Genomic DNA, 18,248 nt, shown 5'->3' with positions numbered 1-18,248 from the left:
TATTTGCGTATATGTATTTGAGGGCTATTTAAGAAGAACAAATTTAAACTTATAAAATTATTCGACTAAGAAAATGAAAAGTATTAAGTGCCATTCAGTCAAGCTCGCACCTTCCCAATAAAATATCTATTTTATAAAAAACGAAATATGTATGAAAAAAAAAAAAAATAATAATAACATAGTAGAGGTTCGAACCTCCCCTACTCTAACATTACTTGTGTCGCCCTTAGCACCCGCGCCACTGCTTTGATCGAGAAATCAGTTGCTAAAATAGAATAGCTTAATAAGAGAGCGTCATCAGACAAAACTACAGTAACGGCTAGAAAGTCCAGAAATCAATCGAAATTCTAAGAATGTGAGAAAAGGCGCGCTTCTGTCTGTACGCATAGAATAGACGATGAGTGTGTGCACAAGCATAGGAAAATCGCGCTGATCTGCTGTTAGCTTGAAGCCGGTATCCAATGTATGGATATAAATACATATATAATAAAAATCAAAATTGTATAAATTATATATGTATGTAATTTGAATGCAATAGCTATCGATGATTTTCCAATTTTAATGGCAAAATGCCGTGTTTTTTGCTGCGCACTAGACTTGAAAATTGCACTATATACTCTGGTTGACAGCGTTTGGGCTGTGAATGAGTCTTCTGCAATCGGTATCGCCCGACTGCAACGTTCTTACTTGTTCTCTCTAGAAACTTCCCCACATATTCTCCAGCCCCACAAAACTTTTACGTCTATCGCATAAAACTCAAAGTCCTCTATAGCAGGCCTTTATACAGCATTCTCAATTCTCTTGCGAATATTCATTTGAATACTACAAATTCTTGTTTTGATCTATTTCAGCGCATTTTGCTAGAATGGGAATTTGTACAACTTAAGACTTTTAGTGCATTCTTTTGCTAAGCAGCAATTGGAGCAATGCGCACAACATTTGAGTGTATGAAGTGTCCAGAAAGACACACACACACACACACATATATACACACATACAGAGAGATGGAGACTCGCACACACTTAAACAGCATTTGCATGAAAAGACAACTAAAATAGAAATTAAGAGAAATGCTAGAGAAAGAAAAGGGGATAGAGAGAAAGAGAGAGAGAGAGAGAGAATCTGTTCATAACAAAGTGCAGGGCTCAAACGAGAGGCGGAAATGAAAAGAAATTGCATAGCACTGGCAAATACCTTGTATATGAGTGCATATGCATGTGTGTGTGTGTGGGTGTGTGAGTTTTTAGACAAGTAATATACTTATAATGAAAAAGTACTTCATTAAAAATCAACAGCTACAACAACAACAACAACAACACTTCAAGTGTGTGTTGATTTCCATATAAAGCAACTGAGCAAAAAAATATAAATAAAGAAAAAAAAATGAAAAGAAAACGAGAAAAAGAAAAACGAAATAGAAAACTGAGGAAATGCTAAGTACACGTAATGTAACAGGCGTTGGCTGCAGTGGGCGTTAGCGGGAGAGGGGGCGCGGCTGGGGCATTGGAGGTTTGCCTATGGCCTGCATAATGCAACGCCATTGTTGTAGAAAATGAGGCAACAGTTGCGCAGCGAGCAGCGTGCAGTGAGGAAGGGGCGGGAGGTGGGTGGCAGGAGGCGAACGCCATCTAGGTAGCCAGAGGGTGTTATGGGAAGAATCGAGAGAGAGAGGCAGGGCAAGGCGGTAGGAGGGGGGAGTGAGAAGAGGCAGCTTCATTTGCTTGCACAGCATTCAAATTAAAAATGTGTAAATGAAAAAATGAATAAATATGCATAAGGCATTGAGAAAGGGAAGGCAGAGAGAGAGAGAGAGAGAGAGAGTGGGTGGTAGAGAAAGAGAGAGAGGGGGAGAGAGTGGGCGGAGGAGATGGATGGCAGGCATGGGGGAGTAGCTGGGCCTCGCTGGGCTGTAGCAACACACTCACACACACACACACACACACACACACACATAATTGCTACATTTCGTATTAAGCAGTTTATGCCACGCCCTTGCCGCCACGCCTACCCCCACCACAGCCCCTGCCACGGCCACGCCTTTTAGCCAACTGCTGCCAGCAAATGGGCAACAATTGAAAATGTCTCTTTGATCTTTCATTTGGAAATTCATTTGCAGCTTTTCATTTTGCTGTTTACATATATTTATTTTCTTCTCTTCTCTTTTTTTTTTGTGAGAAAAATCATGAAAGTCGCAGGAAATTTTACATTTTTACAGCTTTACTTTAATTTTTCGTTTGTATTAGCTGAAGTTGCCTTGAGAAGTTAATGGAGTCTATAGCCCTGTTATATTATCTATATATCTAGATTTATTATATACATATATATAGATACAGCTTAGAGTCCGTCAACTGTATATGACCTATAATCCATATATCCATTGTCAGAGTATTCTTACATCAAATTTCTAAGCGTTTGAATATTGATTCCATTCCAAAACATTAGAGAGAGAGAGATAGTCGAAAGGTTAAAATAGTCGATTCGTATCACTATTCAATCCATTTGAGCACTTTTCCTATTCCTATGTTCACGTTGTATAATAGCTCTCTTAACTCTTCTTTTTTTGTTCTTTCCTTTGTTCTACTTAATACTCTATTTACCTTTGAATCGTTTTTGATAAAACTCTCGGTAGTAACTCAACTCTCAACTTGTCTAGTTCTAGCTTCAGATATTAGGAAGATATAGTTTTTTCAAAGTAACTCCAGTTAGTTGTAAAAGGTTTAGTTTCTGGGAGTTAAACTGTACAGATAACATTGTCTATAGACCTAGTGTCCAGAGCAGTAGGCATTGATATACAATCTACCAATCATTTCAAAAGATATCTTCATTCTAGAAACTGTTTTCTCTAACTGGAAATAGAGCTCTAGCCATTTAGAACTCTCGCTGAAGACTGCATCCATTATTTTGTATAGCCCGCTTCGTTTGTATTTAAGTCTGGATTTTCTATTGCTGTTAAGAGTCTAATTACAATAAGTCTATAGACACCATCCCGTTGCTTAGGAGCTATACCTGGTACATTAAAGGGCGGAAGGACTGTGCTCATCTATATTCCAATCAATATCAAGAATTTCTTAGCAGACTTTCCGCGCCTATCCACGTCTCTAGTGTATTACAAGCGCACGAATGGATGGACAGAAAGTTGAACTTGCATAGCCTGAAGGTATAGAACTGAATGATAAGAACTTAATGAAAAACCAAAGGGTATTTTATATTATATTTTATTTTATATTATGTTACAGATCAGAAGAACCTGCAGTTAATGATTCCCAAGTTTGAATGCCTTACTCCATTCACAGCTTCATAAAATGCATTCTTCAACATCGCCTCTCTACGTGATTCTCATAAGGATCCAGATCATTTCTATGAATATTGACCACTTGAGTGCCAAGAAGGAGGCTGCGAGTTTACTGTCTCTATAGATACCCATTGCAGATGAAGACTGTGTCGAATGATGTCACATCATATTGGATTAGGAGTCGTCGCACTCGAGGCTCGCTAACGAACTATGCGCTTCGTGCTCGGTGGCAACAGAATAATCAGACCATTGCATAATTTTAGGCGCACACGCACTGTAATTACGAGTCATGGCTGGCCGAATCGCATTCGCAATCACAGCTTATAATTATGCAAAGTCCCTCTCTGTCTCCTGCTCGGCGCAGCCTCCTGCTGCACATGCAAAAAACTTGCAAGAAATAATTGAAAATTGCACAATTCTCACAAGTGGGAAACAGGACGCGAATGCTCCACAACTCCAGCCACCCTTTTCCAGACCTCCCCCCCCTCCACTGCCAGGCCCCGCCTCAAACTGCAGCATTTTCATTCTTTCCTCATTTTTTTCCTCTTTTTTTTGGCTTGGCAGCCACCACCGCAATTAACCAGACACATGACAGCAGCAACAGCCACAGCCACAACCACATCCAGCAGCCACGCCTCTTTTCCCAGTTGAACATTGCATAAGAATTACACATGCATGCTTCCAGTCTGGCATACCCTGTAGTTGGCTGTACCTGCAAGCAAATATGTAATCATATATTTAAGTAATACTCTATTCAATCTATATCTATCTATAGAGTAGAAAACTTGACGTTACTTGAATCCTATGTAGAAGCTGGAAATACTAAATACGAGACGTATCATAATACTTAAGAGGAATCATATTCAAGACTATATTATAGACAGATAGATCAGTCAATGATCCGAAATCCATAATTCACGCAATTGCAAACTGCAGCAAAAGCATTTCTATTGCACTGTTCTCTCTATCTCTCAATCTATTCTCTTTCTCTGTCTACTAAGTCTATATTTATGTCAATATCTCTCTCTCCCTTTCTTTCATCTCTCCCTTTTCTCTCTTCCGTCATCTCAGACTCTCTCTCTCTATTCCTCACACACTCGGGATTTCATTCCCTCTTTCACTCTCTCTCGTCATCTTTCTCTCTCTCTTACTTTCCGTCCCTCACTGCTCTGTCTCTCTCTCTTTCTCCATCTTTCGTTTCTTCCCTCCCTTTCTCTATCTTCCCCTTTTTCTCACTCTTCTTTCTTTCCCTCTCCCTATCCCACTTCCACTCCCTTTCTCTCTCTCTCTCTCTCTCTCTCTCTCTCTGTCTGTCTCTTAATCGCTCTCTCCGTCTCTCTCCTCTTCCTTTTCTCTGTCTGTCTCCCTTTTTCAATTCCTCTTCCTTTCTCTTCCCCTTTCTCTCCCCCTTTCTCTCTCTCACTCTCTATTCTCTCTTTCTTCTCCTCCTCTTTTAATAGCATCCTCCATAGCTCAACTGCAGATAGCTTACACATTTTACAGACATATTCCACTTTGTTCGCAACTCTTTTACAGGGTATTTCACAGTTGAGCTGCTTAACGCTTTTCCAAGGTATTTTTTAATTTTTTGCCGCATTTTGTGCACAAATTTCCTATTTTTTCTACACTTTTTTGTCTCTCTGCAGTTTTTTTCCCCTTTTTGCTTAACGCCAACGCCCTGGCCCCAGGGACAGCAGTCACACACACACACACACACTCACACACACACACACTCGCACACTCGCATATGTGTGTGATAATTATTATCATGATTATTATGCACAAATTGCAAAATTCCGCGGCGCTCACACAGACACACACATGCATGTGTGCCAGTGTGTGCGTGTGTGCATATATGGGTGCCTGTGTGTGTATGTGTGTGTGCTCCTGGCTTGGCATTGTTGTTGCCAGCAACGAGCGGCAGCCACAAATTGCTGCGGTTTTCAGCCTGCATTTTCCTATTGTTGCACAAAATGGCGTGGGGCGTGCCCCCATCTCTCAGCTCCCACACAGCCCATCTCGGCCCACCATCACATGTGGGCGTGGCGCTTTGTTTTACTCACTTGTCGTATTTGCATAATTGAAATGAAAATTCACACCCAGCAGCCGCGCGCAGTCGAGGCAGGCAACGCGTGTAGCCAGCCAAATCAGCCTCATCATTATCATTATCGTTATCATTATCATTATCATTGGATGGAGGCAGAGGCAGCAACAGCGGCAGCTTCATTTGCACCACAAATCCTGCAGCCAAGTGGAAACCCGAACGAAGGACACAGCGGGCACAGAGCGAGCGACATTTAACGACTCGGCGCATTGCGTGTGCGACGGCTCTGACGGCCCCAAACCACGCCCCCCCTCCCTTCCCCTCTCTCCCTCCTCACCAACATCCTTGGTATGCTCCACTGGCTGCGATTTCTAGTTGCCAGTTTCTCATTTGCTCATATCAGAGCATACACACACACACACACACACACACACTCAAACACACACATATCCGGCTTATGCGAAACTTGAGGACAAAAGTTTTTGTTCGCTTTATAATAGATGCAGCTAAATAATATATATATATATTATATACTTTATAGTTAGATACCCTCTAATATATGAGTACGCATAGACCACGCCCTTTGACGCCCATACTCTAGATTAGGGAAAGTGAATGTAAAATTTTGAAGATGTGAGAATTCCATGTATTTAACTTAGCTAATGAACTAGTTCCATGAACTCGCATAGTTTAACCTCGCTCATGAAGAAGGCGTTCTACTCAAAGTTTCTTTTGCTGTTCAGTTCAGAGATTCAGCTGATGTTCATAAGCGATCGAGAAGGTGACAAATGCAAATCATTCAACTGACGAGTTCGTAATGCTCGTGAACTTGTTCATCTAACTGAGCTAGTATCGCCAAGGATATTTAAGAAATTGCGTTTTTAATACGAAACTAAACTAGTTCATTAGAGCTAGCTATGCAAAATGAACAAACTTGAAAGGAAATGAAATGAGCAAAGATACAAAGTGAATAATTGAGCTGGATCATCTTACTGAACGTGAATATGCCAGAGATAATTGAACTCATTCGTTAAAACTAAAGTATAATAATGGAACTTGTTCATTAGAACCAAGCTAGCATTACCAGCAATCCGATGCATCTGATCGAGAATGAGAATTTAATATGAGAATTGAGTGGAACTAAATTAGAACAGTTAATTAATTTCATCTATTGATTTCATTCGAATGCAATACGAACAAGTGAACTAGCTCATTCGATTGAGAACTTGATATATGAAGAATTGAACTAGCTCATCCGATTGAAATGAACTTGTTAAATAGAACTAAAAGAGAATAATTGAGCTTCTTTTTAGGATCAAATTAGAACTAAAAATTTGGAAATGAATCATTGAGTTTAATCAAGAAAACTGAGCAATAACAATTGTTCCGGGCTATTTTAAGGGACCAAAATTCAGAACGAACAATTCAACTGGTTCATCTAACTGAGCGATATTTAAAATTGAACTTTGAGCTTGTTTATTAAAGCGGAACTTAATATATGAATATGAACTTGTTCATTTATTGCTCATTAAAACTGAACTAGAATTGACGGCGTTGCATATTGCAATATGAACGATTAAAGCTATACCTCAAAGTGAACCAGTACGCTCAGTAGTTCCGCGTGAACCATTGAACTGGCTCAGCAGAACTAACGCCCACAGCTGTTGTGAGCTGTCCGTCATTCCGGCTGCTTTGACACCAAGTCAGCTCCATTTGACACGAACTTTGACATTTGGCTTGAACATCTGGCAAAAATAACTGTGCCAAAGGCGAGCGGTGCGGGGCGAGGGACGGGGGGCAGCTGCAGTTGCAGTCGTCGATTTGGCATTGATGCACCAGCTTTGCGGGGGGCGGGGGGGGCGTGGTAGCCAGGGCCAAGCTGTCGGCCCTTTCTTTTCCCATATTTCAATTTCACAATCTTTTTGCCTGTGTTTTGTTTTCACTTTGAATTTTTGATTAATTTTTGTTTGCAATCAAAGCAAAACGTTTTTTATTATTATTATTGTTTTTTTTTCCCCAGTTTTTTTGCTTGTTTATTTATTATTTGTTTTTGTTTTTGATGTTGTCGCGTGGAGCGGGAAATCAATTTGCGAATTTCACACCATTTGCTGGGGGCGATGCGAGCCATTTCAAAGCGACAAAGCGAGGCGAAAACTTGAAGTGAAAGCGTTGCCTACTAACGCGACGGGGGCGGGGCAGCACCAGGCGTAGGATTAAAAGTTGAAAAACCAATTTGGATACAAAAAAAAATATATAAAAATACAGAAGTTTTTCGCACTGAACCATGCGAATGTCAACAGAGTCGCAATTCGGACTCGAACTTTGTGAAGCGAGCTCACGGGAAACAGCTGAGCATTGAGCTGAGAGAAATTGTTTAATAATTTTAGAACGGTTTTCAAAACAGCAAAGTTGATTTTCATAGATTTGAATTGACTTAAAAGATTTGATTTAGCAACTGCGCAGCATATGAGTTGATATAATTAAATAAAAGATTGGCTCTGGAGCTGGACAGCTCGTTTAATAATGCGAACTAGTTCGCAATGAGCTGATTCAGTTGAAGTACTGCTCTAAAAGAAATACTACTAAACGCATCATTTGAAAACTAACTGGAAATAATATGTTTATATTCATAAATAAACAATAAACAATAAAAAATAAATAATAATAATAATCTACAGACTTATATGTATGTGATATAGCTATATACATACATATATTTTATATATAAACATATCACATCCATTCTCTACTCCTCTCCACCTCTACACAAAATGCATAGTTCAGCAATTATTATTCGAATAATAATATTATAATCATAAGAATTACAAATGTGCCCAAATCCTGCGCTTCTTCTTTTTCTGCCTTTGCCGCTTCTCCTGCTGCTTCTTGTTGTACTTTTATACAAATCATGGCAGTTAAATATGTTAATAGGATTATCTGCACTAATTTTCAAACGTTTCAAAGAAAATTGAGCCGGGCGCAACGCAGAGAAAAAAAAAACAAGAAAACGAAGAAAAGTGATTTATCATTCGAGAACACTTGAGTATAGCTCAAGAGCTGACAAGGGTGTGCGTGTGTGTGTGTGTGTGAAGTGTGTGCGCTTAACAATGGACGAGGAACCAATTTGAAGGGACAGCATGGACAGAGGGACAGACACTTGAAGGCTAACCAAGTGCAAATACAAATGTAGCCCAAAAGACAGACAGAGAGGGGTAGAGAGCGGGGGGAGGCAGTAGTGGCTGGGGGTTGGCGGTACTAAGGGGCGAGGGATGGGCGCTGCAGTTGGACTGCGTAAATTAGAAAATAAGCAAAATACATAAAGGCGCTACGCGCAGTGTGAAAAATTAGTTAGGCAAGCGATGGGAGAGCGAGAGAGAGAGAGAGAGAGAGAGAGAGAGAGTGCGAAATACACACACATGTAGAGCAAAATGGCTGACTCTTGATTTACAGTTGAAGTGTAACGGAAGAAGTGCTCAGCGGGCAACTGGAAAGCCTGAGCGTGAGAGGGAGGGAGGCCGCGATAGAGAGGTGGTGCGGGGGGGAGGGGAAAGAGCTGAGTGTGAACAACTGCGGCTCGCTAATGATGATGGAAGTCTTGTGCCGTGTGTTAATCAAATCAAATGCCCGCCCAGCTGCGAGTTATGCAAAGCAGCAGCAGCAGCAACAACAACAACAACAACAACAGCTGAGCGCGCAGCTGGCAGTGAGTGCGAGCGGGTAGGGTAGACGGCGGTGGCGGTTGCAGTCAGCCAAAAAAAAAAAAAAATACAAAAAGGGGCGCAGCTCAGAGAGCAGCCATACGAGAAGTCTGAAAAAAAGCAAATGGAAAAAAAATGGCAGGCAGCAGAGGCACAGGCAGAGGGGGAGGGGCACGCGGCAACTTGAAGCTGCAACAAGGCTGAGTAGGAGGCGCCGCCGTCGTCAGCGGCAGCGGCAGCGGCAGCCACTTTCAATTGTGGCAAATTGCAGGCGTTTCCGGCTGCCATCATTACTTCAATTTATTTGCAATTGCGCTCTCTCTCATACTGCCTCTCTCTCTCTCTCCCTCGGTCTCGCTCTCGCTCTGACTCAGCTCGCTCCCATTTGGTGGCTCATTGAAATTTACATTTTTTTTCTTCCCATTTTTGCTCTGCTGCTGTTGCTTCTCGCCTTTGTGGCATTTTATTTGTTAATTTTCAAATCAGAAAACTTTTCAAGTATGCGACATGACGCAAATTTGATTATTGCGCTGCATGAATAGGGGCTGAATGGACAGCAGGAGGAGAGGAGAGCAGGCCAAGGCGGAGGCGGGGTAGTTGGGCTTGTTTCAGCTTCAGCTTAAGCTTGAGGGTTGGCCAGCGATGTGCTAATGAGCCATTGATGGACACAAAATGCTTTGATGGATTTGCATACAGCAACAATTCAAAGGGACGTACGGAAAAAAATAAATATGAAACGAGAATGTCAAATTCAAATCATAACAATATACAAAATAATCCCTAACTAGGAGAGGGGGAAGGGGGCCTACTGTGGGATCAAATATACAGCTCGACCTTACATACATATTCAAATGAATTATTCTGTATATCATAATGATATCAATAATGTGTAATTCCGGTAAAAATATTGATAATGATAATGTAATATATAATAATGACAATGACAATGACAATGACAATGACAATGACAATGACAATGACAATGACAATGACAATGACAATGACAATGACAATGACAATGACAATGACAATGACAATGACAATGACAATGACAATGACAATGACAATGACAATGACAATGACAATGACAATGACAATGACAATGACAATGACAATGACAATGACAATGACAATGACAATGACAATGACAATGACAATGACAATGACAATGACAATGACAATGACAATGACAATGACAATGACAATGACAATGACAATGACAATGACAACACCAATGACAATAACAATGACAATGACAATGACAATGACAATGACAATGACAATGACAATGACAATGACAATGACAATGACAATGACATATATTGCTCTAGTCAGAGCCAGATCACTGATGATAGTAATATTATTAATATTAATATATAATAATAATTATTATTAATACATAATGACTATGGTAATGATTAGTTCTATTACTCTCTAGCCGTAGGTCAGCTAACCCAAACACATCTTTCGATTTCCTCTTATTTCATCTCAGCTTATTTTAATCCAATTGCCAACTAATTTCTTATCTTCAAATTGTCAAACAGATAAAGGTGCAAAGCTTGTTTCAGGTTTCACTACTAATTAACTGTTAATTGAAGAACTATTGTGCCAAAAGTTGTAATTAGCTTTGCGCAGGAACAACGATTAGCCGAGACACAAACCAGCCGCAAAATTAGCCATAAACTGCACAGTGGCGCCATCTGTGCGCAGTGCAAAAATCAAGCCAAAAACCAAGAACAAAAATCAAAACCGAAGCCAATTGAATGCGGTTTCAATATATACATTTGAATTGGAGAAGCCCATAAAAGGAAACTGCAAGAAAGTAAGCTAGCAGATACCCTGTGAAATTCAAAATTCAGCTGAGCCGCACACCTTGTACAAAGGACCTTCGTCCTAGCGGTCCGCAGTTTAACCTACCAGCTCTTGAATTTCTATCAAATCTATCATGGGAAATATTTCTTGATCAATTTCGAATAATTCATTATTTCGGCAATTATTAGTTTGTTCAACTTTTTCAACGGTCGCATTCAATCACCTTTGCACAAATTAATTTTCTCACGTTGCGAGCAATTAAGTAATTGAAAAATCGAATAGAAAAAATAAATGCGAGATTTAATTGTTGGCCGCAATCGAAAGCTAATACAAAATGTCCTCAATATGATTCGCATACCCTGTCGAAGCAGCGGTGGGGTATATTGAAATATTTATTTTCATAGACTGTTTTTTAAAGAGTCTATTAACAGCGATTCTACAGAGATTCAACAGAGGCTCTTTACAGAGTTTATACAGAGTTTATTTACAGATTCTACAGAGCCTCTTTACAGAGCTTATACAGAGTGCCTTCACAGAGTTTATTTACAGAGATTTTACAGAGCCTCTTTACAGAGTTTATACAGTGTTTTGACAGAGTTGGTTTATTTACAGAGACACTGCAGAGTCTCTTTACAGAGTTTATACAGAGTGTCTTTTACAGAGATTATACATAGCATCTTTACAGAGTGTCTATAGAGTCAAAGTTTCTACAGAGTCTTTTTACAGCATTTCTACAGAGTCTCTTTACAGAGTTTATACAGAGTGTCTTTACAGAGTGTATTTACAGAGATTATACATAGCATCTTTACAGAGTTTCTACAGAGTCTCTTTATAGCATTTCTACAGAGTGTCTTTACAGAGTTTCTGCAAAGTTTATTTGCAGAGATTTCACAGTGTCTCTTCACAGAGTTTGTACAGAGACACTTTACAGAGATTCCACACAGTCTCTTAACATAGATTCTACAGAGGTTCCACAGAGCCTCTCTAAAGACATCTATTGAGGAGGTTTACCTTGCAAGCTAATACCTGAATCATCTCGAATGAAGCCTCGCCCATGGCTTATAGGAGATTGTGAAACCTCTTTATGATGCTTCATGCTTAGGCATATTTGGCAGTCGTGCATGGCCGTCCGCGTGGCAGTCCTCACGTCTTGTACCACTTTCGAACCGGTTCACAGCGAGAGCCACTCAGCGCGGACAGAGCGAACCACGCACATTATTTGATTTGATTGATTATTCAATTAAATGTTTAAGCGCTCAATGCGAACGCGAATTTGATTATGATTATATATATTATTATAATTATTATTGTTATTGCTATTACCTATTGCTATTGCTATTGCCATTGCTATTGTTGTTACTGGCATTCATTGCGCGTCAAATTAAGGCTTCAACTAATCGTTGGACAGCGACAATAACAACAAAAGCAACAACTGTGTGACAATAATATTATCCATGCTTGCTAGCTCACTCACTCACTCGCTCTCTCTCTTTCACTCAATCTCTCCATTATTAAGTCGACTTTCAGCTGCTCTGTTTTCTTAATTTCGATTTATTTTTGACAGCTTTTCGAAATTGTTTAAATTGTAGAGTTATTTATTCTTATACTAAAATTAACGCTAAAAGACACATTATATATGTTTTTTTTTTTTTCTCTCAAAAAGGAAAATAAAAGTTTCAATTGGTTAAATTAATCTATACTATCTAGTCTATAATCTGGTCTATAAAGATTCTCTGAATTTGCACCCATGAAAACCCATTTTTATGTTGAGCAAATTTTATTTAATATTTTCGTGATTCTATTTCTCAAAATTAGCTTTATATAAAAATATTTTTGTTTTTATTTAATTTACTATTTTTATTTTTATTCAATTTATTATGTTGTTTTTCAATCCATTTGATCTAATCGTAGAGCATCTGTCATATGCCCTTGCTGGTAGCTAATATGCCCTATTCGTGCTTATTGTCTAATGGGTTTTTATGATTAACAACAACAGCAACAGCAACAGCAATAACAACAACAACAACAACAAAATGGCCGGCAGCTGAGCTATCGAAGAGCTCCAAAGAGATGCGTTCATTATATGTTCAGCTGTCCAACAGCGAAACAACTTAATTACACAACAATAACTACAACAACAACAACAACAACAATATTAACAACAACAAAACGTATGAACAATGGCATTTTGGCAAGTTTTTACAAAAGCTCTTCAAGTATTATTATTATTATTTTATTTATTTTTTTTTTTTCATTTTTTCTGTTCACTCTTTTGTCTTGATTAATTTGTGAAGCCCTTCTTCAACGGTTTATAGCTATGTAAAGCAGCACGTAGCACGTCTATTTATAGATATTGATATAAATATATATTGATATAATACATATATATATATATATATATATATATATATATATATATATGTATGCATGTACATACATATATATGCATATCTGTATCCGATTATTAATTATTATCAAATCATTAATTATTATGAAATTTTAGTTTAGCATCGAATCACTAAGTCCTTTAAAGGTAGTAAGCTGAGTAAATTTTCCAGCTGAACTCAAGACAGAAATCAATATTTTATATCGGCGAACAATACAAAAATGTTTCTCTTGCTGCACTGAATTGATTTTCAAAAGATTTAGCCACTCTTCAAATCAACCAACTAAATCTCTCTCCCTTTCCATTTCTCTCTCTTTCGCTCTCTCACCCTCCATATCCATCTATCTATAATAATTAATAATTTTCTTTATCTTTCTCTCTCTCATCATCAGTGAAATTGTATCTTTCTCTTCTTATCACTCTCTCTCTCTCTCTCTCTCTGTTTCTCTCTCTCTCTCTCTCTCTCTGTCTCTCTCTGTCTCTCTCTGTCTCTCTCTCTCTCTCTCTCTCTCTCTCTTAGTCCATTATCTTGTCACTTATTTCATTCTTCCGAGCTTTTTCTTTCATTATCTTCTCTCGCCTTTAATTACACTATCGTTTCTATTTCTATCTTTCTCAGTCTCTCTGTCTCTCTATCTCTCCCTATATATCTATTCCTCTCATAATTTTTGCCTCTTTGAATTCGCATGTCTATCTCTCTCACTTGTTCCCAATCTCCTAATCTCTCCTTATCTCACTCTTCACTCATACTCTCTCCATATCCGTATCCATATCCATATCCCCATCTTCTTCTGCATCTCTCTTCCTGCCTCACGTTCTGAAATCTATGCAAGTCCAGCTCAATTTTCAAACAGATCAACCAATTTATAGATCTGTCTTCGCCGCTTAGTTTGCTTGCCTCCCCATCTGTCTCTCTCACTCTTTGTCGCCCCCACTCTTTCTGACTGAACCTGAAGTGTCGATAATTAAGCTTTGTCGCATTGCATGCCACAATTGCTGAGTAGTTCAAATAAAACTCGAAACATAATTGACAGTCGCTCATTTTTTTCTCGTTGTTTTTTTGTTTTTTTTTTTTTTGGTAATTCGAAACTCGAACCTCAGCTGCTGCTGCTGCTTCTTCATCTTCAGCTTTATCTGCTTCTTCTTCTTCTTTGTGTTTTTGGGCAACTTTCGCACTTGAAACGCTCCACTTGAGTGTTAAAGCGATAATTGAATCATTTGTCGGCCACTCGACTACCACACTGACAACTCGAGGCACCCTGTATACCGGACATAACCTTAACCAATGGAAGCAATTCAAATGAACGACTAGCATATACCTTAGAAGAAATGGCTATGTCTCAAATGCAGCTTCACAAATCCATCTGCGAGGCAGACACTCCAACTGTTCTTACAGTGACTGTCAAACTGTTGTGCCTAGACGGGCATATAGGTTTGCGACAATTTCGGTATCTCTTTGTATACCAAACTGATTTGATCTCTAGCTGCATTATAAACACTCTTCATCTCTATGCATATATGCATAATACCCGCCTGCCAATTGGCCTACAGGGTATTTACAATGAAGGAATAATTTCAGGTATGTTTTGTTAAGCGCTGTGAGAATCGCACGTCAAAATATTTGCAAAACAAAGCTGCTAGTTGAAGGACAAACGGCTTAAGGACATCCACACACACACACACACGCGCGCGCACACGCACACTCACACACACAGTGGCTTGGAGTGTAGCCAAATGATCGCCAGCTGAAAGATGTTGTTGCTGCCTAATATGAAAACTATGCCAGCATATCGAATTACCAGTTAAGCACTCATTATCATCATTATCTTCATTATTATATTTGCTAAAATCATTAGGAAATTCAATATTTATATTTTGACAGAAATGAATTGTATTTGAGATTTTCGTATTTTCTTATTGGCATTGTCTACCTCTCCTACTCCTACTCCACCACGCACTAATTGCAAAGTTAATTAACAATGAGCGCATAGAAATATGGGAAATTCGCATTAAAAATGCCAAAGCCATGAATCATGCACATTCCCTAGTTCCCCTATCCCCTTCCCACATTCCACATTCGCTTCCAGCGAGGATCGCACAACCTGCGCAGGAAAATATCAAATTACGCCGCGACGCATTCTCGAGCTACGCAGTTAAACGCGATCGTTCGTGCGCTCGCTCGCTCCCACACTCCAGCCAATCGAGTGCTAGGCACTGGCCGTCTCCCTCTCGCAGCCAGCCTCGACAGAAGTCTCCAGACTGCGTGGCCGCTGCCATAGACAAAGAGTCGGCGACGACAACGACAACGACGGCGAAGTTATGTCGTGAGAGCGCGACTCATTGCTGTTGTTGTTGTTGTTGCTGCTGTAATTGTAGCTTTGGCATTTCGATTGTTTAATAGACTTGCGGCGAAAAAAGCTCGCGCGTGGGCTGACGTTTCAGTTGCTCTAGCGGCTGCTAATGGCGCGTGTGGGCGTGAGAAAAACCGTTTGAAGCGTCGCGACGTTTCATCGGTAATGACAAAAGCCCCGTTGTGTTTTGCCTGCCAATTGTTGTTGTTTGTCATTGTATTGGAGTATGTCATGATCGGCTGGTTGCAATGCTTGAACAGTAACTCTCGGCCATTTTCATGGCAGGAGCTCTGTAACATTTTAATTAGACGACTGTTTTAGTAGTAGTGTGCGCCCCACAAACAAACATGTGCAGCAATAACAATAACAACATCCAATTGCTACATATAGTTTTTACAACTCCTCCTCAGCTCATTTGATAAATTTTGTGTGATTTCTTTTCTACTTTATTTTCTTTTTTAATTTTTTGCTTTTTGGCTATAAATTGGCGTCCTTCATTGAACGAGCCGAAACTTGCCGCTGCCGCAGATCCCACCCCATTAACGGCCGCAGCGACGGCAGCAGCAGTAGCAGCAGCGACAGCGGCAGTAGGCAGCCAGCACCACAAACAATACAAAATGGGCACCACGCACACACACACATTCAAAATGCTCACCAACACTTGTGCAGCTCGGCGCACGCACACAAACAAAACTGCTCGAACGACTGGAAGTTTTCCAGCACACTGGAAGTACTGTGTGCGTTAGAGTGGCTCAGCTAGACACACGCTTACGAACAGCAGCTGTGCCGCTCGCACACACACAAAATTGTTGCGCACATGCGCCATGTTGGGCTTAATCGCTGTGCAGGGGAAATTGCCGTTCGTAAGCGCACGCCGTCTGATCGAATGTGTGTGAGCGGCACAGCTAGTGCTGTGGCAGTGAACAGACGCCGCCCCTGAAGCTGGCGTTGGTTTACCGTTGCGCAGCGGCGACGCGGGCAGCGCAGTGGCAGCGCTGCGACGATAACAGCGTCGGCAACGTAGCTGCCAAGGATCAAGTCAGGCTGAAAAATCCCGTTGACGTTGCCGTTGCCTTTGCCTTTGCCGTTGCCCATGCACGTTGCATGGCACCGTTGGATGGACCGCTCAGCGACTTTCTAGCCAGTATGTCCCAACCACCAAAGCTGGGGCAGGCATCGACGTAGACGACAGCGACGACGACGACAACAACGACGACGACGACAACGACGACGGCGGCGGCGACGGCGATGACGATGGCGATGGCGACGACAAAACTCCTGCTGCACATTAAGTCAGGCAACAGTTTAACGTGGAAATTATTGCGAATTTGTTGTGTGTTTTTGCGACAGGCGACACAAGCGACAAACAAGAAAAAAATAAAAGCAACGCGGGATAAACGCGAGCGAATTGCCAGCAATAACAACAACAGCAGCATCAACATCAACAGCAGCAACAGCAACAATCATTTTTTTAGTGTTAAGTGCAGTTATACTCGATTGTTATTGTTGCCGGCCTACAGATAGCTGTAAACACACACATACAGTCACACACACATAGCCACACACACTCATAGACGAACAAATAACACACGAGCAGCCGGCATATTAGCTCAGAGAGAGATAGCGAGCGAGAGAGCAACAGTCAGAGCGCCAAAGAGAGCGCAAGTGGCCAAAGCTTTGAAATACCGTTTTAATTAAAAGCAAACAAAACAAAACAAAAGCAACAAAAGCCGAATCAATTTTCGATTTTGCGAAGCAAACCAACAACATATTAGCAGCCATTTCGAGTTCGAATTCGAATTCGCAGCTGTTACTAATAACTAATTAAGAGAGAGAGAGAGAGAGAAAGAGGGAGTGGAAGAGAGTGTGGCAGTGCGAGAGAGAGGGAGCGAAGGAGTGCGAGCGCGATGCCGCAGCGTTCGCCATTTGCCATACAAGAGCTGCTCGGCCTGGCCGTTGCGGCAGCAGCCACAACAACAGCCACTACAGCAGCAGCAGCAGCAGCAACAACAACAACAACAACAAGTGCCACTAAAGCAACTACAGCAGCAACATGCGAAACGGCCACCGATTTAACAACGGCAACAACAAACAATGCGCGCGAAACGCCAACGCCGCCAACAACAACAGCAACAAATGCAGCGCATTACAACAGCAGCAGCGGCAGCTTGGGAGCAGCAACAGCAGCAGCAGCAACTGCAGCAGCCAACAGCTTGGCTACCTTGGAGCAGCAACAGCAACAACAACAACAGCAACATTTTAGGGATCACCAACAGCAACAACAACTAACAATGGCAGCCGCCTCGCGCATGGCGTATTTCAATGCACACGCAGCTGTGGCCGCTGCCTTTATGCCCCATCAGCTGGCCGCTGCAGTGCATCATCATCACCATCATCCGCACTCACATCCGCATTCGCATCCGCATACGCATTCGCATCACCATCCGCATCATCCACATCAGCATCACACGCAACAGCAGCAGCAGCAGCCGCCTCAGCCGCCGCCGCCGTTGCCAGCAGCAATGCCAATGCCACCGCATCACCCGCTGCTACATGCGCAGGGTAAGCGAAACACCCCAAAAACGAAATCCCCCCCTCACCCACAACTGTCCCCCTCAGCTGCCGCTGTTACAGTTACAGATCGAATAATCGGCAACTGGTTTTG

General features: G+C 41.1%; 1 protein-coding gene across 2 annotated transcripts in view; it reads left to right on the top strand.

Moving 5' to 3' along the window:
• The first annotated feature begins 16,621 nt into the window (after positions 1–16,621).
• Positions 16,622–18,248, top strand: part of LOC6585229 (homeobox protein B-H2) — a 58,003-nt gene continuing 56,376 nt past the window's right edge. Inside the window, exons 1-2 of one of the 2 annotated variants that reach the window (XM_044010937.1) lie at positions 16,622–17,552; positions 17,640–18,145. In XM_044010937.1, the coding sequence (XP_043866872.1) occupies positions 17,491–17,552; positions 17,640–18,145 (568 nt within the window). In that variant the 5' untranslated portion in view covers positions 16,622–17,490. The remainder of the gene's footprint in view (positions 17,553–17,639; positions 18,146–18,248) is intronic. The other variant, XM_044010936.1, reaches the window with a different exon arrangement.

Source organism: Drosophila mojavensis, unplaced genomic scaffold, assembly GCF_018153725.1.
Source record: "Drosophila mojavensis isolate 15081-1352.22 unplaced genomic scaffold, ASM1815372v1 contig_136, whole genome shotgun sequence".
NCBI classification, from domain to species: Eukaryota; Metazoa; Arthropoda; class Insecta; order Diptera; family Drosophilidae; genus Drosophila; species Drosophila mojavensis.
Note: the sequence above shows the minus strand (reverse complement) of the source record. Positions and strands in the feature narration are given on the sequence as shown.